Here is a 24,544-nt window from a genome sequence, read left to right on the forward strand (position 1 = left end):
TAGCTATTTATTTATTGCCATTTAAATTCTTTATGTCTATGTTTGTCTCTCTATTCTTCTTCTCATTGTAGCAGTCCTTTTAGCATTTCTTGCAATGCTGGTTTTGTCATGATAAACTCCTTTAGCTTTTGGTGATAAACTCCTTAAGCCTTTTTTTTTGTCTGGGACACTCTTTATTACTCCATTTATTTTAAATGATAGCCTTACTGGATATAGTTATCTTGGGTTCAGACCCTTGCTGTCTATTACCTTGATGACTTCATGCTATTCCCTTCTGGCTTGTAAAGTTTCTGATGAGAAATCAGTTGACAGCTCTATGAGTGCTCCTTTATAGGTAACAAATTGCTTTTCTCTTGCTGCCTTTAAGATTCTCTTTAATTTTTGGCATTTTAATTATGATGTGTCTGAGCATGGGCCTGTTTGGATTCTTCTTTCTTGGTACTCTTTGTGCCTCCTGACCTTGTGTGACTTTTTCCTTCACCAGGTTAGGGAACTTTTCTTTTTGTTATTTCTTCAAAGACTTTCTCTCTCTCTTGCACACTTTCTTTTCCTCTGGCATTCCTATGATGTGAATTTTACATTTCATGTTGTCCCATAGCTCCCTTAAGTTGCCCTCCTGTTCTTTAATTGTTTTTTTCTTTTTGGTTCTCTCATTGACTGGTTTTTTCTAACCTATCTGCTTAATTCACTGACCCCTATCTTCAGCTTCCCCTTTTCTGCTGTGTATTCCTTCCACTGTGTTCTTTATTAGTGCTATGTCATTCTTTATAGTTACTATATCTTTTCACATGTTGTTGTGCATCTTTGCCATCATTATTCTGAACTCTATGTCTGACAAATTTCTTATCTCCATTTCATTTAACTCTTCTTCTGGATACTCTTGTTCTTTCATTTGAGGCTTTTTGTTTTTGTTTTTGTCACCTCATTTTGGCTGCCTGTTTGGGTTTGTGTCTGTGTGTTAGGTAGATCTGCTAATACTACCAATCTCTAGTGCTGGACAATGTTAGACACTGTTTGTGACTGGCCCTGAGTACCCTGATTGGACTGTCAGCAATCCACAGCTTATAGCTCCCTCTGCCGAGGCTGGGTGTCTTTGGGAAGGACCAAGATGTGCAGTGGGCTCTGCTTTTCCTAGACCTGGGCCCAGAAGGAGATCAGGCAGACTCATAGCCTGCAGATACCCACTTCTGCCTGCAGTCTGATTGTATTCAGGCTTGATTAGCCTTAGGCTATCAGTCACAAGGTGGGGCTACTTGTGCTGGACTTAAAGGTGCCCAAGAGAGGCCAAGCTGTAAACCAAGGCCAGATGCTGCTAGAGCCATGTCTGGGGTATGACATACTTAGCAAGAGGTATGGTGTACACAAAGACCAGTTGCTGCTGAATTGAGTGATTTTAGGAAAGTCTGAAGCATGAGGCCAGAAAGGCCAGTTGTATGGAAACGCCTCTGAAACCAGTTTGGATGAGCCTACAAATTGCATGGGGCTTGGTCTAAGGCACTCACCATGGTGGGATGAATGTTGTGAGCCAGGAAACTTGGATATGGCACCTGCCTGTCAGCTCTTTGCTTTGAGGGTTAAGGGGGAAGGAGGGAAACTTAGCAAAGGAACAATGGCCTCTGCCTGCATTTTCTCTGGCAGAAAGCTGCACTGCCTCCACCCAGCTCTTGGCCTGTTGCTAGACAATACAGTTTCTCTCCATATGTTCCTGGTTCCTTTCAAGGTGCTGCCCTGGTGCTGGAGCTTTGAGGGAGTGAGTTCACGTAAGTCTGTGCACAGGCCCTTTAAGAGGGACTTCCTGGGACTCCAGCAGCCCTTTATCTCCCTCAGCCTTGATCTCCGCTGGTTTTTACAGCTGGAAGTTATGGGGCCTTCTCTTCCTGGCACTTGAATCCTGGGCTGGGAGGCTTGGTGTGGGCCTGGGACCCCTCGCTCCTCAGGGGGCCCTCCACAGCTAAGATATCTCTCCTAATTTTTATCTGCCACACAGTAGATGTAGCACCAGCTCATTCCATATCTCCACCCCTCCTACTAGTTTCAATGTGGCTTCTTCTTTAAATCTCTTGTGAAAGACTTCCATTCAGCTAGATTTTAGGTGGTTCTGAATGATGGTTGTTCTGTAGTTTAGTTGTAATTTTTGTTAATCTCCACTTTAAAGGACATGCATATGTTTATGTGATGGTGGTTGGTGGTGGTTGAGCATGTACATGTGTGTTGGGAACAAATGGGGAAGGGAGCTAATGAGTAATAAATGGAAGGCCAGGCAGCAGGAAGAAGTTACTATTTTCAAATATAAAATAGCATCCTAAATTTATTCCCCTTTCTGTCCTAAACCCAAAAAACTACAAATGGGAAATTAGTGGTTTTTGAGCCTCCAGAAAAAATATTCTTTCTTGCCCTGTACCCCCAGTCCTTTGTAGAAGATGGGAATGAAGAGGTGTAAGCTGAGAACCCTCCAGTCTTTGGGAAAGGACCTCAAAGAACATTGTACTTTGGGGTCTGTACTGCTCCCCTCCTTGGTTCTTCCAGTGCTCTGGCTGCTACCCTCTTCACTCCAGCATCTGAGCAGTGATGGATGGCCCTTTTCACAGCACTGGGTCCTTCTCCTTGATAGATCTGTATAGAAAAGTCATGGGCAGTGCTAGCCAATCTCAGATCTCTCTAGCTCAGCTGGTTTAGTTATATGGTTTCTTAACCTTCACGTGTCCATTTTCATTCTGGTGCATATCCCTCCATCATCAGAATAAAATTATACCAAATTATATAATTAGAATTATATTATACCAAATTATTGTGTCTTTTAAATTTTCCTTTATGCTATTTGTCTATATTTGTTTGCTTACAGTATAATAGCCTTAAAGGCTCTGATCTTCAATGTAGTAAACTAGTACAAGGCTAATCATCTACCAGCAAACTTTGGATTGCTAGATGTTTTATTTGTTGTCTTCAAATGTAGTAATGGGGTTGCAGGTGTGATGAAATGCTTATGAGTGATGGCTTTAGGGAAATCAAGCTTTCTGTTTTCAATATTGAATTCCAAATGACTATGTATTAATGCATCTGTCTCCTGCTTTTTTGTTTCAGTACCTACTAGAAATGAAAAGCTTAATTCTACCCCCAGAACATATCCTGAAGAGAGGGGACAGTGAAGCAATAGCATATGCGTTCTTTCACCTGGCACACTGGAAGAGGGTGGAAGGGGCTTTGAATCTTTTGCATTGTACGTGGGAAGGCAGTAAGTAATTTTCTTTTTTTAAAACATTTTTAAGAACATGAAAAGATGCTAAAACTGTTTTTACCCTGATTGCCCATGGTGAATAATGATTTGCACATCAGTAGCTGTTCCTCTTTGTGATGTTCCTCACTGCGAGATGGTTAATTACACAGGCTCTCCATTTCCCTGGTGGTGGTGGGTGTGACTATGGTGGTGCCATCAAAAAGGCAAGTTTCTACAGCAGACGTGATGAGTCTGGATGCTCATCCTTCTGGCAGAAAACCCTCTTTGGGGACCTGGACAGCCCAGGGGAATCTTATTGTGGGAATCTTTGGCCTGGTGTTAGACCTTGTGCTGGGCTCTCATTACCACTCTCAATGGACTTTTTGGATGGGTTAGCTAATGAGCCACAGTTCTCCTTTACAAGAGTCAGGTAGCCAAACACAAATGAGCCGCAGTTCTGCTTCAGAACAAGAGCAATCGCCATTGGACCGTGGTGTTTGGTGGCAGGTTATGCTAGACTAGAAGCCCAGTGCACGGATTCGTGCACTGGTGGGGGCCCTGCTTCTGGCCTGTGGGGATGGGGCTGAAACAGGCTCTCCAGTATACCCCGAGGGGTCCCAGATTGTGAGAGGGCACAGATAAGGCCGAGGGGCCCCACTGGTGCACAACTGGGGCTGGGGAGGGACTGCAGGAGGTCTCCAGGGTGTGTCCGACCCATCTCATCCAGTCCTGATGGGCCAGACCCCAGGAGCAAGCTAACTTACCAGTGGAACGTCTGCCCCCTGGTGGTCTGTGCACATCATAGTGACTGGTCAAACAGTCCAACAGTCAACACTTAGCATATTAGGCTTTTATTATTTAGGATGGCTATGACTAGCTCCCATAAGAGGCTCAGATGTGGTGATATGTGCCCCTGCCCTGGAGAAGTTCTTCTCTGCTTGGGTGTAGTAACCAGAAGTGTGTAGCAGCCGCCAGTGGTTCTTCAGAAGGGAGAAGTCTTTGGGGGTGGAATGGTCATGTGTAACCTTACGGATCATGTGAGATTTGAACCAAACCTTGAAGAATTGGGCCAGTATTATAAGCAAGGACGCTGGGAGAATGCAAATAAAGGGGAAAGCCCGAGACTGTGGATTATTGGACACGTGTTTTGACACTCTGTTATCATTAATTTAAGCAAAAACAAGTACGACATGTAATATGAGGTTTTTTTCTCCTTTCCTGGGGAAACAAAACAAATATTAATCTTTTGTTAATTTTTTTGTAGTTCCTCCCTCCTCTTATCAGCTTTATTAAACAGATGTCTCTTTAATCCCTTTAACTCTGTTTGTCTTAGCTGCTTCCATTTTTATTTTTATAATCTGCTCTTCCCTCTTCCTGTCCTCCCTAGCCTGGTAGGAATCTAAATTGGAGCAGGAAGAGGGCAGCGGGGGAGGAGCCAAATGGGATAAAAGTGAGTTGATAAAGATGGATGGGACTCAGGTTGATAGAAAGTTTTTTGTTTAGTTGTTTTGAAAATATTTCTTTAGATAATTAATAGTTGGTCTACGTAGACAATTTACCATTTATAACATGAGGGATGTTGATTTGATTGATGCTTCTACCCCCACCCATTCTGTAAGTGCATTAACATATTCCAGGTGTCCTGGTGCTGGCACTTGGATGCGTAAGGACAGCACACTCTTCTCAGGCATGGGTGGGCATGTGTACAGTCCCCTCTGGCTTCCGTCATTGTTGCATTTAGGGTGTTCTACCCAAATAAGACAGAAGGAATTTTTATTTAAACACAAGAGGGGAAAACTACACACACACACACACACACACACACACACACACAAAACAACAACAGAAAAATCACAGCAAGATTGAACATGAGAAGCCTCAACCTAGTTGTGGATAAATTAAATGAACAGATTGACTTACCAAATAAGAACATATTCCTACATCAGCACTTTGGAAACAGTAATAGAAGCTTATCAATTGGATCCAATTGGAAGGAAAAAAAAAGTTGCCAGTTCTGCCCTAACTGGTTTGGCTCAGTGGATAGAGCATCAGCCTATGGACTGAAGGGTCTCCAGTTCAATTCCGGTCAAGGGCATGTCCCTTGGTTTCGGGCACATTCCCAGTAGGGGGTGTGCAGGAGGCAGCTGATAGATGTTTCTCATCGATGTTTCTAACTCTTTATCCCTCTCCCTTCCTTTCTGTAAAAAAAAAAAAAAAAAAAAAAAAAAAAAAAAAAAAAATCAATAAAATATATATTTTTTAATTTTTTAAAAGTTGCCAGTTCTATAGAAAGGATCAAAAGGGGTGCACAGGGGCAAAAAGTGGGAGAGACACTGTTAGGAATGCATAACTATAAAAAGAAATTCTCTGAGAAATAACTGGAAATTCTATTTGGAAATTAGTTACCCATATAATCGTTTAACAACAAACAGATGCTTTGAATCACCTGGAAGGACAATGGGATTTCAAGCAATGTGATGTGACATAGTGAGTTCCACAATAAAACAGGGGAATGTAATTATTAGAGTAAAAAAAAAAAGATGAAATTCTATACATAAAACAGTATGGCAAGACAATGAGAGTCCTATAGGAAAGGGAATCTCTGCTCCTGGTTCTTACTGACAAATAGGAACCACTCCAGGGAAGTTACACTGCTCTTCGGTTTCCCAAAAGAGATCCGTGGAAGTGCTTATTAGGTTCCAAATGCCTGTGGAACACCAAGAGCCTTGAAGAGTATTTGTAGAACTGGGTAATCCTACAGAGGGTTTGCATTTCCAGCATCTCATGCATTCTTTCTGGTAAATTTCTGAGTTAGGCAGGGCAGAGTTATCCATCTTGATTGCTCAAGAGCGGGGCAACCCTAACCGGTTTGGCTCAGTGGATAAGAGTGTTGGCCTGAGGACTGAAGGGTCCTGGGTTCGATTTGGTCAAGGGCATGTACCTCAGTTGCAGGCTAAATCCCCAGTCCTAGTTGGGGCATATGCGGGAGGCAACCAATTGCTGTCTCTTTCTCTCTGTCTCTCCTTTCCACTCTTTCTAAAAAAAATTAGTGGAAAATATTCTTTGGTGAGTATTAACAAAAACAAACACACAAATAAACAAGAGAGAGGAACAGATTAATTGAGTAGAGTGACTTGTTGAATGCCATGCAGCCATTGTTAGTGGAGCACGATATCAACCTAAGTTCACTTTACCTTCACTCCTCTTTTCTATAATAGCAGCCAGTTAGGCCTTTCCCACATAGAAAAGGGATCAGAGGATCAGTTCTCTTTGAAACATTTGCCTACGCCCTCAGCTTCTTCATCACTGCTTTCAGGCTGAGGTACAGTGTACTTACTCCCTTCCTAGTGTTTGTAAAGTTCATCATTGTATATAAAACCATATTTTTTATTGTTGAATACTGACTTAAATATTTTGAATGTAGAATGAGCCCATTTTTATTAAAAAAATAAAGAAATCCGCCGAAACCGGTTTGGCTCAATGGATAGAGCATCGGCTTGGGGACTGAAAGGTCCCGGGTTCGATTCCGGTCAAGGGCATGTACCTTGGTTGCGGGCATATCCTCAGTAGGGGGTGTGCAAGAGGCAGCTGATCGATGACTCTCTCTCATCGATGTTTCTAACTCTCTATCTCTCTCCCTTCCTCTCTGTACAAAATCAATAAAATATAAAAAAAAAAAAATAAAAAATAAAAAATAAAGAAATCCAATTGTAAACAAAGGAAAGAAACTGGAAATTAATACATCCTTAAATACATTTTAAGTGATTTTTCCCTTCATATTTGCATTTTTAAATTTTTATGCAAGGATATATATTTCCTATGAGCATAAATATGTGTATATACATATATACATAAATTTTAAAAAATATTTCATTACAAGCACTTTGGTCTTTTTTACAATCAAAGCTTTAAATCTGTCATGCAATTTAGATTAAAAAAAAAAAAATACCATTCCAACTCCACACTATTGTGTGCAATCCTTTGCCGTTACTTCTAGGTCAGTGTCCAAAGTTAAATGAAAGCACCAGAGCTCTGAGTTTTGTTTTATTTTAATTTATTTTTTAGTGAGGTGTAATTGACATATGGTATTAGTTTCAGGTATACAATGCGATGATGTGATAATTTGTACATACTTAAGATCTACTCTCTTAGCGGCTTTCAAATATGCAATACAATGTTATTGACTGTAGTCCCCAATTTATAACTGATGTTTTTACCTTTTGACCCCTTCACTCGTTTCACTCCCAACATCCTACGGTAACCACCAATCTGTTCTTTGTATCTAGGATGAGCTCTGGATTTTAAATCAGAGGACTTGGGTCAGAATTCTGACTTGCCTGCTTACAGTGGTATTTACTTAATATACCCATTTTTTGAGCACTGTGAATCACTCATGATATTGAAAGCCAGCCCCTACCCCACCCCCACCCCTACCCCTGTACCCCCTGCCCCAGGGGCTTCCGCGCAGTTGCCCAGAGGATGATTGCAGCACCTGGGCTGCGCCCTCTCCCTCCCGGGGGAGTTGATGGGCCTCCCCTGGGCCGCGCCTAAGCCAGGAGGCTGCACTTCCTCCAGTGGCCACATGGTGGTGCCTTTTGACATCTCCAGCCTCCTGGTTTAGGTTTTCTTCTTGAAATCGGGTTTGTCTTCCTTCTGAACGTTTAGGGCATCCCCAACTTCCTGTCAGTGTCCCTTTTCATTAATAGGGAACTCAGGGGGAAGGTAGCACCTAATTTCACTAGTTTCCATGTTAAAAACTAGTATTTTTTTGGTCAAATTTCAATTTGGAGATTAAAAAAAATCTGTCAGAAGTATTGTTTAGGGGTGAGGATGGAGGTTTATTTTGCTTTTCTCTTTTGTGTGTGTGTGTGTGTTTAATGTTGGAGCATTAGTCATCTTGTGGGATTAAGTGAGTTTCTCAACAATTAGGCTGAAATAACTCACATTTTTTTATAAAACCCCCAAATCCAGCTGATGCATGGCAGAGATTGTTTGGGTTTGAAACATATGGTGGTTAAATAAAGAGTCCTCAAACCGCAAGTACATCAGCATTTCAAAGGTTTCTAAAATGTTTGATTCATCACTGTCCCAGCCCTTGAAATTACACAATCTGTTCCTTAAAGTCAGAATAATCAAGAAAGGGGAAAAGTTTTAATTTATAAGATTTAAAAATATGTTTCTTAGCTCATTACACAGCTGCCATCTTATCTGAATTATATTTATTTTAAACACTGTAGGTTCTGGTTAATATCTCTCTCTCTCTCTCTCTCACACACACACACACACACACACACACACCACTGCAAGTATGAGTTGAATATAAAAAATACATATGCATGCAGGATTCCACTTGAACTGGGTCTTATTTACAATGGTATTTGCCTTTGGGGCCCTATTTTAATGGCACGTCTTCTGTCTTACCCTCATTAAGTACTGCTGTGGCCTTATCTCCTTCCTACCTACATCTCTTCTAGGCTGTTTTGGTTTCATTTATTTTATAAAGCAAGGTAGTCTGTGAACTTTAAGATTTAACTTTCTAATTCTATATATCAGAAGACTAGTATGCCATGGGGTACATCACTTAGCCTTTCTTTGTTTCCATTTATTCTCTCTACCAAGTAAGACTCTTTATTTTCTTTCTGGAGGTACCCCCCCCCCCCCAAAGAATTCACTAAATAATGTATAAGATAAGAAGGTGGTGGTTTTCAGGAGGACTAAGGCAGAGTTTTTCCTTTGCGAGGAGAAAGTAGCCCATTGTTAAAGCATAGGATGAAATTCTGATTCTAATTTATTCTCTTTGAACCTAATGGTAAATGCTCCGTGCTGTAAGATGTGGGCCTTGGGGCATTTCCTCTATCTAAACCTTTCCTCCAGAAGGCTGGCACCTTTTGGGCTGCTGAGGAGAGATCCCCACCCCCACTGCACCATCCCTGACGTCTAAGATCGTGTTTCCTGGGGGAAGCAGTGGTCCGCTAAAGTCCTGGTGATAGTCACCGTTTACGACTAGCCAGAGTCCAGATCCGGGCGAGGCTTTCCCACCTTCTGCCCAGCGAGCCCAGCTTGCTCCTCATGTGATTCTCGCTGACTGACCACAGTTTAGATCCACCTGCGTTCCTAAAAAGAAAAGTCTGCTCTTTCTGATTGTGCACTAGTTTGTTCATTCCTTCACCCAACAAACATTCCCTGAGTCCCTCCTTTGTGTTGGGGATGCCAAGATGGGTAAGGCTCTGAAATGCTTTGGGAGGAACATGTGTATGTGTACACATATGTACAGATATATTCACATGTGCATGTGTGTGTAAGCAGTTCTGTCATGGAAGTAGGAGCAGAGTGCCAGGGTGACTAACAAATTATGAATCTGCTGTAAATCTCTAGAATTTCTCTTCAGAATTAGAGTGGAACATCATTTAATCTAACCAAAGGAAACTGATTTCCCAAGGCCACTAACGAGATACCGAAAGAATGTGGGTCAGGACCTGGGCTTTTGACTTTTGTACTTTCTCACACTCAAATGTCTCACAAAAGACAGACAGCCCTCCCAGGCAATTTCCTACAGGGCAGTGAAAGGTGAGAATGCAGCATTTGTATTTAGATGATAATTTTCTGTTCTATCATTTGCACTTCTAATTGTTTACAAACAAGCAGCATTTTTATTTGTAAGCTAGAGTATGACCTAACAGAGAGAGCCTGAACCTGAGGGTTAGTGGAAAGGCAGGGTGGAGGGGAAACTAACTTGTATTGGGCAGCCAGGCGCTGTGTACAGACACCCTGACCTCTGCTGTCACATGTAGTCCCCTTGACAGCTCGCCAGGTCCGCGGTATTCTCATTTACAGACCAAGAGACTCGACACAGATGAATGGCCCACCAAAGACATGCAGTCATTAGCCTGGTCAAGTTCAACTCCTTCTTTAGCTGTCACCCCCTCCTCCTACAGATAAACACAGCCCCACAGATCTCTCCGACAAGGAGCTGTCACAGTGGGAACGTTCACACATATTTTCATGGTCATTGGATCGCCCACTTTCTGCCCTCGCAGTGAGCTCTGTCCAGGCAGGGACCATGTGTCCTGCTCACTCCTCTCCGATCCTTGCTGCGTGAGAAGATGTTCACTTGTTCAGGAGGTAGAGCTGGGACTCAAGTTCAGTTCTCACTGTTACCAGTAATCAGCCTGCATGAGGGTCTCTGGATCCTCTTTGGAAAGACGAAGACAGTGTTACCTCCTATCCTTGTCTGTTTCCCTGGGGAAGTCAGGCATGAACTTGTTCCTGGGGCCATCCTTCTGTCCACTCTTCGGTTCTGCTGATGTTTTCCTCCGTGGTGCAGAGTGTTTGCTGTGCACTGCACTCACAGATTGGGAGCCGGGAAAGTGTGTCTGGTCAGGCGTAGAAGGTAGCAGTGCAACATGCAGCCTCACTGTAGAGGCCTGTGTGTTTGTTAACTGGCCCCCGGGTCTGTCACCCTCCGCAGGGGCCTGGCAGAGAGCAAGGCAGGAGCCACGCACACAAAGGAGCAGGTGCCATCTATGCGCCATGTAGTAACACCCAGTGGGCTAGCTTTTGGGTTTTGTTTTTAAGCAAATACATGTATATCTTTAACTTCTTGGAAATGAGTGTTTTCTCAGAAAATATTATTAGGAGGTTTGTGATCACACATAAATCAAATTCATAAAATAGATTAAATGACCGTATTCTCCTTCATATTTACTCTTGCAAAATTTCTGGACATGAAAGCCACAGGTTCTCACGAGGGAGCAGCTGCAGTGCGTTTTTGCAGGGAAGGGACCAGGAGGTGGAGAAGGCGAAGCTGTGAGGCAGGAGCAGCGCTCTTCCTGCTCAGGCTCCCCTGCGTATAGCCCGCTGCACTTCCCTGACCTGCACACGGGGGGCTGAGGGGTGGAATTACACAAACAGAACTGTGCTTGCTTTTGTTCAGTTAAGCCAAAAAGTCTTACTATTATTTTATGAACTCGATGTAGATAACAATTGACATGAGAAAGAGCATGCTTTTAAAGAGTCCTTAATACACATCTTTACAATCATGTCGCTGGGGGGAGGAAGACAGTGCAGGTGTGTGTGTGTGTGTGTGTGTGTGTGTGTGTGTGTGTGTGTATAAAGCTGTATATAATCAATGTCTCCAGCCTCTTCAAAGAGACCAGAACTGATTAGAAGAAAAAAGCTAACTTGATGCATATAATTCTGTATGCATGTAAAAATATATTTGGCATCTGATTGAAAAGATACCAACTAACCATTTGATTTCTGTGGTTGAAAACTCTCAAGATCTTGTGCTTCTATATTTCATTTTAAGAATTACTCCCTGAAGTACACACTGACTTCAAATTTTGAATAAAATCTACCATTCAAATGTATAGTCACTTTGAAAACTAAGGGTTTATTTATATCATATAAACCTGAACAGATTCTTAACTTAATTAGCCCAGTTGTACATGGAGAATCTGGATTTAAAAAAAAAAAAAAAGAATAAGAAAGAAAAACTTTCACATACATTTCTCTATATATTTGGAATATTTTTAAAGGAGCCATCACTTATGGGAAATGGTATTAAAATCCTGCCATACTGCAATTTAAATGCACCACTTCCCAGAAAATATTTTAGTGTATCCTACTAAGGACTAGAACGATCTTTTTTGCTTTTGTAGTTTTCTTCTTCCCTTGCAAGCTTAATTCCATTAAGAGATGTGGTTTCTTGGAGTGATCTTTGTGTGTTAACAACTGGTATGGAGAGCTCTCTCTTGGCTGGTAGCGGGCAAAAGTCATCTTTGTTTGCATGAAGTTAAGGTCTGATGAGCTAGGGTGAGCCTTTCATTTTAAGAACAGTTAAAAGACGGGTGTTTTTAATGTTTTAATCTCTGTTTAAGAGGTTTCTGTTACGAGAGGAAAATTGATAACATTTTTAACTCAGCAAACTGGCTCTGCTCTAATCCCGCGTTTACGTGATTTATATTCTCCGTGGCAACACGCTGTAACCTCAGAGTGATACCACTGTGGTGTAGATTGACTGCATTCCAAATGCTGGGATCACATACTTAATGTTTTTACTTTTAAATAATATTCAGACACCAGAATAAATACCATATGTGCACCGATGCTGGTTACAATGGAACCTTGTCATTTCTTGTGAGGGAGAACATTCTTCGTTTCTGATTCCTGTTTGAAATAAGTATGCAAAAAATAAATACATACATTGACAGCATTTTGAGGAGGTTTAGGCAGTCACACAGCTAAGGCTGTGGCTACGATTCCTTGAAATGTTGCATTAAAACTAAAAAGAATCCTGTGTCGCCACCACCCCTCTTTGACAGGCATGAAGGCAAGGATTGATAGCCAGCATTTCCCGGTGCAGGGCTCAGTTGCTGTATTTTATATCTACAGCACTGTAGTTAAAGGACATCTGCTGAAGAGAAATCACCTCCGTGAGCACTGTTCATAGGAACGGTGAGACTAACATGCTGATGACATTGTCACGGGGAGAGGAACACAGGTGATAGGAGGGGACGGGTTGATTGGAAAGCCAGGATTCATATGATGCCACAGCGCAGAACTGAGGTGGCCCAGCATCAAAACACAGTCTCTCTGGATCCATTCTTTCCCACATGATGTTGAAGGTTTCAATGTTTCATAATGTTTAGCAATATCTCCCAAGTCATGCATTTTTAGATTTTTGTTTTTATCCATCTTGGTTGGAATTCTAATCCACTTAGACATATTTTAAAATGCCTTTCATATTTGTGCATCTACAACAGGCTCCAACAAGTCAATCCACATTTTTTTCTTGGGGAAGCATTTCAGTGCAGGTTTGTGCTGTTCCCATCAGCTGAACTCTATTGAATTAGTGCTTATGGCATTTTAATAATATTTCGTAGATGAGAAAATTCTGGGCATTGAACTTGATGGCTTCCCTACTCCTCTGCACCCCATCCCCACCCAGTTTTGTGAGGTTTGCCCAGAATATATAGTGAGATTAATGTGTGAGTCATACATCATAATGCACCTCTGACAGCTTATCTGGCAGTGACTCCGAGTTTGGGGAAATCTTGCATCCTTTCTAGGAGTTATTTGTAGAAGCATTCCCCATTATGAAAAATGCTCAAAAGTTGAGAAGTTCTGAGACCAATATTGAACCTCTAACATCCTGTCTCTCCTTGCAGCTTTCCGGATGATCCCTTATCCCCTAGAAAAGGGGCATCTCTTTTACCCTTACCCAATCTGCACAGAAACGGCAGACCGCGAGCTGCTCCCGTGTAAGTGCCCCTCTTTGTGTTCAGCCCGTGAGGGGGGACCTGAGTGGGGGTGGGAATGAAAAGTGTTTCATTACTCTTCTCCCGAACTCTGTCCTTATTTGATAGCATATGTATTAAAGTGACTTTGAAGTGAGTGGGTTTGGCTGCCTGCTCCTCCAGGTCTCCTCAGATTTGTCAAAGAGAAGAACCCCAGAGGACTGAAATTCGCATGAAGAGGCATCGTGTTGGCCTGAGCACAGAGACCCTTACTTTGGGGCTGAGGTGGTCTGGACTGGTCTAGCGTGCAGAATGTGCCTGGCCTCTCCTCTGGCCACAGCAGTTCGCACAGACTTCAGGGGAGCTGCAGACGAGTCACTGATGGGAGAGCAGCACCAGGACCCTGGCATCTTTGCCAGAGGTGGATGTGGGGGGAGGGAGGGCAGGTGTGTTCTCTGTGGTGATGCAATACTCTGGGCCGGAGGGATTCCCGCGAGCGCCCAAGGGCTGCGCCCAGCGAGTTGGCGTTGGCGTGCCATGTGCGGCGCCGTCCCAGCCAGTGCCCGCCATGCCACTGTGCACAGTATGGTTTGGGTGACTAGCGCAGCACGGTGGGACAGTTCTGGGTAGCTAGCTGTTACCAGGTCGTCTTGTACACCAGCAGCATGTCCCGGCTCTTCTTGTGGCCCTGACTTAAGACCTATTTTTCTCCCTCAGATAATGAGCTCCAAATTTTGGCTATTCCTTCTCTCCCATCTCTCTCCTGCCACCCCCTCCCTTTACCAGCCCCAGTTATATCATACTCATAACCAGAACATATTTAAATGCTTTGCCCAGAGGAATTGTGTAACGTTGGAGCCCTGAGTGCATAGTAAATTGTCCAACACCAGCATTATTGAGCCGGTCATAAATCTCCAATGTGGTGGGGTCTGGGTGCAAAACGAATCTCTGTCTGAAATGGCAGCAGCAGGAGGGAGCTCACCGGTCTCCTTCCTCCCTAGCCCCGGTCCGGTGTGCTCTTTGTTCCTGAGGGTGCTGGAGGCCTCAGTGACATGTCCTCACTGGCCGAGTCCAATGGTACGAGGGTCTGGTGTCTCACATGCATTAGATTGATTTCAGAAACCCCTGGTGTGGGCCGCACTTTACCTTTGACTCCCCCTTCAGGGAGATCTCTGTTAAAGTTTCAGTTTTCTAGTATAAGAGACATTTTTCTGAAAGTACATTATTTTAAATGCAGTTGAGTCCAACTAAGTTTCCGTGGGGGTAGATTGACCGTTACAACAAGATTACGATTCTTAAAAGAAACTTTGCAGGAATAATCTTTATAAGGCGGAAGTAGGAAATTAGGGCTCACATTTATTTAGTTGAATGCAGTGGTCCAAGTCTGATTTACCCCCAAAAGTTAGGGGGCTGGGTCTTGAGAGTGAGGATATGGAGAAAGTCACACTTATTTAGTTGCCACAGTGGCCCCAAGTACACCTCCACCCCCATCTGAACCCTCCAGGTTGACTTCCAGGTTCAGGTGTGTGGTTGGTTGTGCTTTGTCCCTCTCGCCCTCTCGGCCCTCTCTGCCCTTAGTGTCAGCAGAGTGGATGGCTTGGGGTCTAAGTAATGGGAGCCGAGCAGTCAAGGAAAGGCCTTTACATCTTGGATTTGCCAAGGAAAGGGGGGCGCTTGGATCCTTTTGGTCCAAGTGGCGATATTGTTCACACGCAGTCTCATGGTTTCCCTCTGCCAGGGGCTCTCAGGGAGCCCAGACCCGCCTCCCCGGTCAGCACCCCTCAGCCAGGTCACAGGTCACAGGTCACAGGTCACAGGTCACAGGTCACAGGCAGCCACGAGCCACCGGAAGCCAGGAGTCCATTTTCTCAGTGGTACCGCTGTATTTGAAATGTGAAAGTTAAGGAAGGTGCTCTTCAGAGCACCAGTTATTCATTCATTCATTCATTCATTCAGGCGGTACTTGGAAGTATGGTCATCATCACAAGTCTCCTATAGTTGTGCCAGGTGACCCTCAGCTCCAAAGCCCAGGCCAGAGAAAGGGGTCCTGCTGAGCGTCTCTCACTCTGGCAGCCCCTCCCTCAGCACACCTAGCGTGCACCAGGAGAAAACAGATGAACTCGTACCGCTGCCTAAACAATTGCAGGCAGGTGAAAACCTAGAGGCAGGATCTTTTTTCAGTGCACTGACTTTGGGTTTTCCAGGTGGTATTCAGTGAACATGCGTTTTATAATTCGAGTAAAGTTTTGTTTCCTGTGTGTTCACTTTCAAGAAAGGAGTGTTATATATCAGGCATAGATGGCGCTCTGTCCCTGCCCTGCCCGTGAAGGAGTGGCGTCCCACCTGGCTCCGTGGTGCTCCTAGAGAGCACTGCCGCTGGAACACGGGCTGGGAGAAGCCGTCAGGCAGCCAAAGGCTGGCTCCAGTGCTGACCCTGGTTTGTTAAGCGCCCTGCAAGTTCCATTTGCAATAGGCTTAAGCCACAGCTCCGAAGATTCCATCCCAAATAAAGGAATTCCCTGAGGATGCACGGGGTCCCCTCTGACATTCCCTCCGATCTTCTCCACAGCTTTCCACGAGGTCTCCGTTTACCCAAAGAAGGAGCTTCCCTTCTTCATCCTCTTCACTGCCGGGCTGTGCTCCTTCACAGCCATGCTGGCCCTCCTGACGCACCAGTTTCCAGAACTGATGGGGGTCTTTGCCAAAGCCGTGAGTATTTGCCAGGAGGGAGGCTTTGGGGTAGGGGCAGGAAAAGCAAGAGAAGCAACCGAAGAGAGATGGGGGCAGTTGTGGAGAAAGGGATATGGCTGTATTGGTCACTTGCTCAGTATTTAATTTCCTTGTCATCAGTGGAGTCTAAGGGTTCAGGGCTCAAGTGAGAAAGTGTAGATTGTTCGTTAATGTGAGCCTTACTTTGTTTCCTACTCAAAGAATTCTCAGCCATTCCTGCAGGTCTAAAAGGATTAAATAAATAATGAAGGGACTCAGCAAAAAGAACGTGTGGGAAATTATTTAGTTTCGTATAATTGAATGATACTATTTTAAATCTTCAGATATTATGAGTCTTTTTTCGAGAAATATGAGATTTAAATTTTCAAAGATGGTTTAAATTAGGGGTGTCGAACTCAATCAGAGAAGGGGCCAAAATCTAAAATCCAGCCTAAATCGCGGGCCGAATGGTTTACTGAACAGTCATAAACTGTCATTGTGATGGAAACGCAGCGGAGTGCAGTGATGACAGCGCGGTGCGGGCCACATTGCAAGGCCTGGCGGGACGGATTTGGCCCGAGGGCCTTGTGTTTGACACATGTGGTTTAAATGATTACAAACTTTTGGCTCAGCAGTCACCAACCGGTGGTCAGCAGACCACTGGTGGTCCGTGAAGTCCAAAAGGTTGGCACTGCTGCTTTGGCTGCTTTGGGAAATGAACTGAGAGGGTGTGAAGAGCTTGTTGTAGTAAGAAGTACACAGATAGGACAGTTAGAAATAGGGAAATCCATTAAGAATCTTTAAGGAGGATTGTGGAGAGGAGCTTTAATCAGAAAAGCCACCTGTAATTGACCATCAAGAACCACTGTTTCCTTGTTGAAACTGACATGTTGGCCTGCACACACACTGAGGGTAAGTTAACTGACTTTGCCACAGATGAGTTTCAAACAGAAGAAATAAGGAAAAGCATATCCATTGTTTTCCTGGAACTCCTGATTTCAAGGCAAATGGAGTCAGAAAGGATGATTTTTAACGTGGCTCGGTTGATTTCATCCCTTTCCAGATGATTGACATTTTCTGCTCGGCAGAGGTCAGGGACTGGAATTGCAAGAGTACTTTCATGCGTTTTGAAGATGAACTGGATATCCCACCGGCACCTCAGTCTCAACATTTCCAAAACTGAACTCATCACCCTTCTTCCTCACCACCAAATCGCTCCCCCTGAATCCCTGGCCTCCACGGTAGCATCCAGTCACTCAAGCCAGAGACCCAGCCGTCCTCCTTACTCTCTCCTCTCTCACATCCCATCTGTCCCACCTCCAAAACCTGCTGGGTGTAACCTCCTAAGCCACTAGACATCAGCCAATGTAATTCACATCTCCTCTCCTCCTACTGCCATGGCCTCTCTCTTAGTTTAGGTCTTCATTATTTCTTGCCTGGAATCCTATGTCTTAACCGGTCTCCTTGCTTCCTGTCTTATTCTTCGCCGGTCTTTCTTTCATACTGACACAAAAATGTGCTTCCTAAATTGCAAATCAGAGAATGTTACTTTCTTGCTTGAATTTCTCCAGTGGTTTCCTACCATCTTTAAGCATGGCATATAAGGTCCCTTCTGTTCTGGCCCTTGTTTGCCTTTTCAGCCTCATCTCTCCCAGCTCTTTCACAGGCCCTGCTCACCGGCCATAGTGAATTGCTCACCCTTCCCGGATGCACCAGGGTCTTGTATACCTTAGTACCTTTGCACATGCTATTTTCTCTGCATGGCATGGTCTTTCCCATCACCACCCCCACTTGTCCACCCTACTAGTGCCTCTTTATTCCTTAATACTCAGCTTTCTTTCTAAATTTCTCCTAAGCTGAGTTAGATCTCTCCTCTATGATCCCACAGTATCCCATGCATACCTCTATGACCACATTTATTGTATTATATAACTGTTGAAAACTTGTCTGTCCCCCTTGTAGAATGGGAGCTCCTTGAGAGCAGGACCGTGTCTTCCTCATCTCTGTATCCCCAAAGCCATGCATAGCGCCTTGCACATAGTGGGTTTCCAATAAATGATTATCAAATAAATAAATGGTAGTGGTTTCTGCAGAAAGAATCAGTGTAAAAATCAGATACAGCCTAGCATTTCTTCTCTTCTTCTATACTTATAATTGTAGATTATTGGGGTTGAAAGGGACCTTAAACAAATTGCCTTCAACAGAAACATGATGGAGATCATTTAGACTCACCTTGAGTACTTTCAGCTCACCTACTAGACATCAAAGCCCATTTCACTGTTCAGTCACTCAGAACTTGTCTTTATCCTGGTAAAACTGGCCTCCCCTTAACTTCCACTATTGTCCTACTCCGCTCTCCAAACTATAGTACACAGGCCTGTTTCCTCTGGCAAATTCTTAAGATTGATGGCCGCCTCTAACTTCTGACTGACTACCTCCTCTTTTCTCCAAGCAGAGCATCTTAAATTTCCTTATGTCTTCTGTACATGGCATGATTTCTGTACCCAGTAAGAATATATTTACAACACTAGATAATTATTTTTCCTTCTATGTTCATACTCTCTTAAACATTTTTAAGGCATATTTGTTTTGTTTTGTTTTTTTGTTTGTTTGTTTTTTTAAATATATTTTATTGATTTTTTTACAGAGAGGAAGAGAGAGGGATAGAGAGTTAGAAACATCGATGAGAGAGAGAGTCATCGATCAGCTGCCTCTTGCACACCCCCCACTGGGGATGTGCCCGCAACCAAGGTACATGCCCTTGACCGGAATCGAACCCGGGACCTTTCAGTCCGCAGGCCGACGCTCTATCCAATGAGCCAAACTGGTTTCGGCTTAAGGCATATTTGTAAAAGTATGTTATTGGCCCTGTATTCTTTATTAAACTAAAAAAATAGCACTTGGTGGGAGTTTTGGATTAGAATAGAGATTTTCCATCTCTAGAGTGCATAACATTCACCTGGTCCTACCTCCAGAAACTCGGAATTCTGAGGCTTAGCACCAGGAATCTTTTTAACGAGGACCCAGATTCTGATGACGGGTTGAGGACCAGATTTCCCTTCAAGAACATTACCTGTGTGTGGTGTGCGGTCAGAGCTGTTGAGGTGAACACTTCCTGTGAATCAGTGGTTTCCCCGGGCTGCACCTGGGAGCCATCTGGGGAGATTGACAGTTACTGTCAGTGCTTGCCCTCACCAACCCCCAGGGGAGTCTGGCTGGATTGGTTTGAGATGCAGCCGGGGCGTCTGATTCTCAGACACTCCCGAGGTGCTCAGGGGTGGAGCCAGGCTGTGAGAGCCACGGCAGTGAGCGAAAGGACTCAGCCTGACCCTGTGTTAAGTGGGGCGGGATGGGGAGGCTGGGGACAGTAAACAGAGGACTGGGTGTTCTCTGGGGAAGCGGTGCAGCCCCGAGCGTCCGCGACGTGTTCATTGAGGTGCCAGACAAGGGGGCTCTCCTTGTTTAATGTTTTCAAGTCTTGGTTTTGAGTCCAAGATCAAATTATTGAACAAAATGTAAGTTTGCCTTTGCTGGGCTCATCGTATTTTTTACTCTACCAAGGTGTGGTCGTTCGGCCAGCTACTTGTAATATTTAAATATGACTTAGATAAATTTGCTTTTAAACCTCTGTCTGGAGGATCACATTCATCTTGCCCTTCATTAAGGTTTAACAGTTTCCAAAATGTCCGGAGAGACCTTGTGGGGAAGGAAGATGGATGGCCTGAACGAGAGGAGCCGCGTCGCCCTGCTCCTCCCCACGCCGCCTGCAGTCTTCTCCAATCACATTGCACCCTCGTCACCTCGCAGGGCCCCTCCCGGAGCCTCCTGCGGGTTATCAGGATGCCCTCCCGGCGGCCCGCCCCATCTGCTGCTTGGGAACCGGACTTTCCCAGCCCCGGCTTGCTGATGGCCCTGGGACAGTGACTTTTAGCAGATGAAGAGATGGCCCCGCCACCCCAGGCTGTGTGCGGAGCGGGGACTCCGGGGAGTGTTTACACGTTGATGAGCAGCCAATAAGGAAGCCGGGCCAATGGGCGCCACTGGAAATAGAGGCTTCGGCTGGCCTCCCCTATCTAATCTACCTCAGTGACTGAGGACTGACTCCTCCCAGAACGTTTGGCTCCCCAGATAAGGTTGCTCATATAAATAAGTTATGTTCCAGCCCAGCCCCTGAGAGAACGTGGGAAGGTCAGCACTCTGACCCCTTCGCTTAAGCCTTGCAGTCTCTCCTTCCTTCCCCGAGATGGGCCGCTGGCTTCTGACTCTCGCCTTCACTGACGGGCCCTGCCCACTTTGAAGTCTGATATTGATTACAGTGAAATGTCAATGGTCTGATTGCAGGGGCACCTGGAACTTATTCAGATAAGCAGAGGCGCTTCTACTGTTAACTGAGCACGCTGGGCGCCTGGCCTTCTGAGTGACGGTGCTTCAGAGAAAGAGGGCCAGGCGATTGAAGTGTCACTCTCCCTTTTCCATTTGTCCCGTTGCCTTTTCTCGCCAGCAGACACTGATGGACTCACGGCGCATTTGGCCATAGGTCTCCTCCCCTGACAGAGGTTCTGGACTCTGAAAAAGATGAGCTGTTCCAGGGTTGCCTGGTGCTGCTCACTCGGCCTCCCCTCCACACAGTCAACCCCCAAGTCTGCGAGGGAAGCTCTGCTCCTCTCTGTGCACTGGCTGTATCTATCTCTGGCAAAAAATAAAATAAAATAAAAAAGAACTTATTTTCAAACAGGCAAAGAAATATAAATAACCATCCCAAGCAAGCTGGGTTCTATCAAACTTGTTTCTATGCCTCCCATGAGAGCTGCTGACCTTCGTTTTGTTCCTAAGTGAGGGCCCAGCAGCTTCTCCCTGTGGGCGGCGTGGGGAGGAGGCTGTGGGGCAGGTGCTCAGGAGGAGAGCAGCTCAGTCATAAAGCGAGTGCATCTCCCTGGGTGCCGTGAGAAAACGGCTCTCTCTTCTCAAGTTCCTCAGGATGGAACGTTCTAGGTGTGAGCAAGAGCAGTAAATTCTCATCTACCTTGGAAGCAGGGGGACTGAAATCTCTGTGGAACCTGGGTGAGAGGCAGGTGGAGTCCAGGGAGGCAGGCCCCATTGTCTGGCTGCACCTTGGGGAAGAGGAGTGATGACAGACGTTGAACTCGGAGAGAGGCTCACCGCTTGGTGTCCAGAGGCCTTGCCTTTTGCATTTGTTATCAGGTCAAAGCCAAAAACAAAGCAAACAAACCAACCAACCAACTTTGTAACAACACCCCCATTCATTCTGCCGCCCGAGCTGCGGCACCCTGTTCCAGTGCAGGGAACAGCCCAGTGCAGCCGCTGAGCCGCCTTCCTCTGCCGCATGCAGGTACCGGGGTAGCTCCTCCCCCACAGGCACAGCCTGTCTAAGCCTGTTTCTGGTCGGCTCTTTAGGATACGATATCTCACCACAGCATCACCTGCTCACTAGGTCTTCCAACCCCTGTCGGAACCTGGTTTACCCAGACCCTTTAGCACCCAGCTCCTCCCTGTGGACATGAGTATGACAGGCAAATGCTGTGGTTTACGGAGCATGGTATTCTCTGAACACATAAAGATAAGTTTTAAAATGTGTACGTATTTTTAATTGTAAAATGTTATTGTGTTGGGTTAATGCAATCAGCAGACTTGTTCCATATTATCCTTTCATAACCAGGATTTTGCAAACTCTTTCAGAGGAAGTAATTACTCATTTCTGGGCCAGATAACTCTCATGATGCCTTACAACTTCGTTCCACTCTGAACTGAAAAGGGTAGGTTTGGGGAGTCAGTTCTGTAGGGCGAGCATCTAACGTGGCTCTGGGCATTCCAAGGCTAGTTTCAGGAGGAGACGAGAGTGCCATCTCACATGCACTTGAGGGGAGAAAGTCATCCGTCTTTGTTCAAGTCCTAACGTGGCTGCCTGTTTCTTAACTACAAATCCTGCCTGGCTTTTAGGCCCCTTCTGGTATCCTTCTAGTTGCCTTTCAGCTCCGCCTGTAACTCGTCCAACTAAGCTTGACTATTCACCATCTTCTGGTCATCCCAGTCCTTTTCCCATTTCTCTTCCAGTTGTTTGTTGGGCCTAGAGGATCCACCTACGCCTGTTTCTTTTCTTATCACCTTACCCCATCTCTCCTTTTGATGTCCAACCATCATTGGGCTCTGTCTCAGTTGCCTCATTTTAAGATGTTCCCGATCCTTTCAACAGGAAGCATTCTCTCCCTTTTGGAATCCCCCTGGGGCTCCTACTCCATCCTGGCCACTCTGCTGGGTGCAGGCCTAGGGCTGCTCCCTCCCAGACCCAGGCTTTAAGGTTTCCGACTGGCAGCTTCGTCCTAGACCCCTTTATACCTCACCCAGCACTATGTGCCGCACTGAGCGAACATCTTTAATGGATGTAAAAGACAGCACAGAGAAAGGCTCCAAGTCTTACACTAGCTTGGGTTTTCTTTACATCCTCACACTTGGTGATCTAGCTGTAATGTGTCACAGGCCTTCTCAGTTTGTACCCTACTTGTTCTTTTTAAAAAGGAGGAGGAAAGCTTCTGAGGTCAAATGAACCTGGGAAACTTGCCTACCATAGCCTGCCTTGAAGACCTGCAATCTACAGAACATATGACCTGTAGAGAAGCCTGTTCTAACTTCATAAAGTATACTGTCCACTCATTTTTTGACCCAAGAACCATGTTCCCCCTTTGCATATATACTCTCATCACTTCTATGGGAAATTCTTGGTAATATAGACAGTGATGCCATAAGAAAACGGGTTTCTTTTCCGGGAAGGAAGGAGAAAGACAAGGGATTGGGACAAAGGACTCCTCAGTACTCAGACCAGTATTGGACCCCAGTGAGGTGGTACCTGGGTTCTGAAGAGGCAGGCAGAGGGCAAAGAAATCTCCAACGGCCCCTCGAGCCTGGCTGGGTTGGGCCCCCCTTCTGCCAAATATTAGATGTTTATGACATGAAGGCAATTCTTCACAAGAACACAATCAGAACAGTTTTGAGATTACATTAAATGAGTCTCGGGCAAAGCACTTGGTTTCTTAAAAGGCACCGTTACTGTGCTAAATTACTCTCTGCACGTAAAGCAGAAGTTGAGTAACCAAATGAAATAGCTCCCCAAGCTCTCCGAGCAGCACCTCTTCCACAACGACATGCCGTCAGCGGCTGGCCGGTTGGCTGCCCTCCCCAGGCTCCCGTGATGCATCCTGGTGCAGGCTAGGCTGCAATGTGGGAGCCGGTCAGAAGTGAGCATGGCTGCACAGGTGTTTGGGAGACGATAGGATCCAAAGCAGCTCACAAACCAAACAACAAATCTGACTTTAAAAATTCCCTTTTCCACTTAGTTCCATACCCAGCTAGGTAAGCAGGTGGTCACCATTTTTCACTCTTTAGCCCACTTGCCACCTATCAATCCCTTTTGACAGTGATCTGCACGGGCAGCTAGGCAATCCTAAACGCTGACAGGAGGACTCAGAATTGCGGGGCGGCCCTCAAGGGGCACAGAGGCTGCCAGAGACACTTTCCCCTTTACCTCTCAGGGCTCAGGGCTGGAGGCTGTCAGCCGGTGTTTCCCGTAGACATAAGTACGAAGTAGCCTTTTCATAACGCAGAAAGTAGGTGCAGAGTTGGGTCGGAGGGTTTATTTTAAAACCTTGAGTGAAATCTCTCCTGATATCTGCGCCCTTCTGCTCTCTCTGCAGTTCCTCAGCACGTTGTTCGCCCCCTTAAACTTCGTCATGGAGAAGGTGGAGAGCATCCTCCCGTCCAGCCTGTGGCACCAGCTGACCCGCATCTAGGGAAGCCCGTCCTCCCCCCTGCGCCTGGCGGACTGCACCACCGTTCCCGTGCCGACGCCTCCCAGAGCACAAGAAAGCATGACTTTGAAAAAGGGAAGCCGTTTGGAGATTTAGAACATTCATGGGCTGTCTGTTCCATATTAAAGCTGTTTTTGTTGTACAAAATTTATTAATGTTTATTTCTATTATTTCCTTCAAAAAAGAAAAAAGTCAAAAATAAACTTTTGTGTATTGCAGTAACCAGCTGTGACCTTCTTATGTCTCCCAACCCTAAAAATTTTGGGGTCCCCAATAAACCTGCGTATGTTCATTTACCAGGGACCCCGTGTTTACTCTGCTGCTGAAGCTCAGCCCTTAGAACTCCTGCTGTCAGTGGCTGGGAAATGGCATCTCTTTGGTTCAAGAGCACCATCTTTTTCAGCCCCAAACTGAGTGTCCTCATGGGCCAGTGCACAAAACAAACTCTCAAAGTGAATGACAGATGGGAAGTGCATGGGAGATGACACCCGCGCCCTATAACAGGTTGTTCCAGTTCAGACTCTACTCATTGACTGGAAGCATTTTGTACTGTTTTCTGCCAA

At 45.2% G+C, this 24,544-nt stretch overlaps 1 protein-coding gene across 10 annotated transcripts in view; it reads left to right on the plus strand.

Annotated features, from left to right (window-relative positions):
• Positions 1-24,203, plus strand: part of ST7 (suppression of tumorigenicity 7) — a 221,968-nt gene extending 197,765 nt beyond the window's left edge. For 5 of the 10 annotated variants that reach the window (XM_036425100.2, XM_045576233.1, XM_036425120.2 and 2 more), the window contains 4 exons: positions 3,082-3,232; positions 13,384-13,476; positions 16,022-16,161; positions 23,868-24,203. In XM_036425100.2, the coding sequence (XP_036280993.1) occupies positions 3,082-3,232; positions 13,384-13,476; positions 16,022-16,161; positions 23,868-23,963 (480 nt within the window). In that variant the 3' untranslated portion in view covers positions 23,964-24,203. Of the gene's footprint in view, positions 1-3,081; positions 3,233-13,383; positions 13,477-16,021; positions 16,162-17,224; positions 18,233-23,867 lie in introns of those variants that run through there. The other 5 variants (XM_036425090.2, XM_036425110.2, XM_036425140.1 and 2 more) reach the window with 2 other exon arrangements.
• Positions 24,204-24,544: the final 341 nt, after the last annotated feature.

The sequence above is a fragment of the Pipistrellus kuhlii genome, unplaced genomic scaffold (genome assembly GCF_014108245.1).
Source record: "Pipistrellus kuhlii isolate mPipKuh1 unplaced genomic scaffold, mPipKuh1.p scaffold_m20_p_10, whole genome shotgun sequence".
Classification (NCBI taxonomy): Eukaryota; Metazoa; Chordata; class Mammalia; order Chiroptera; family Vespertilionidae; genus Pipistrellus; species Pipistrellus kuhlii.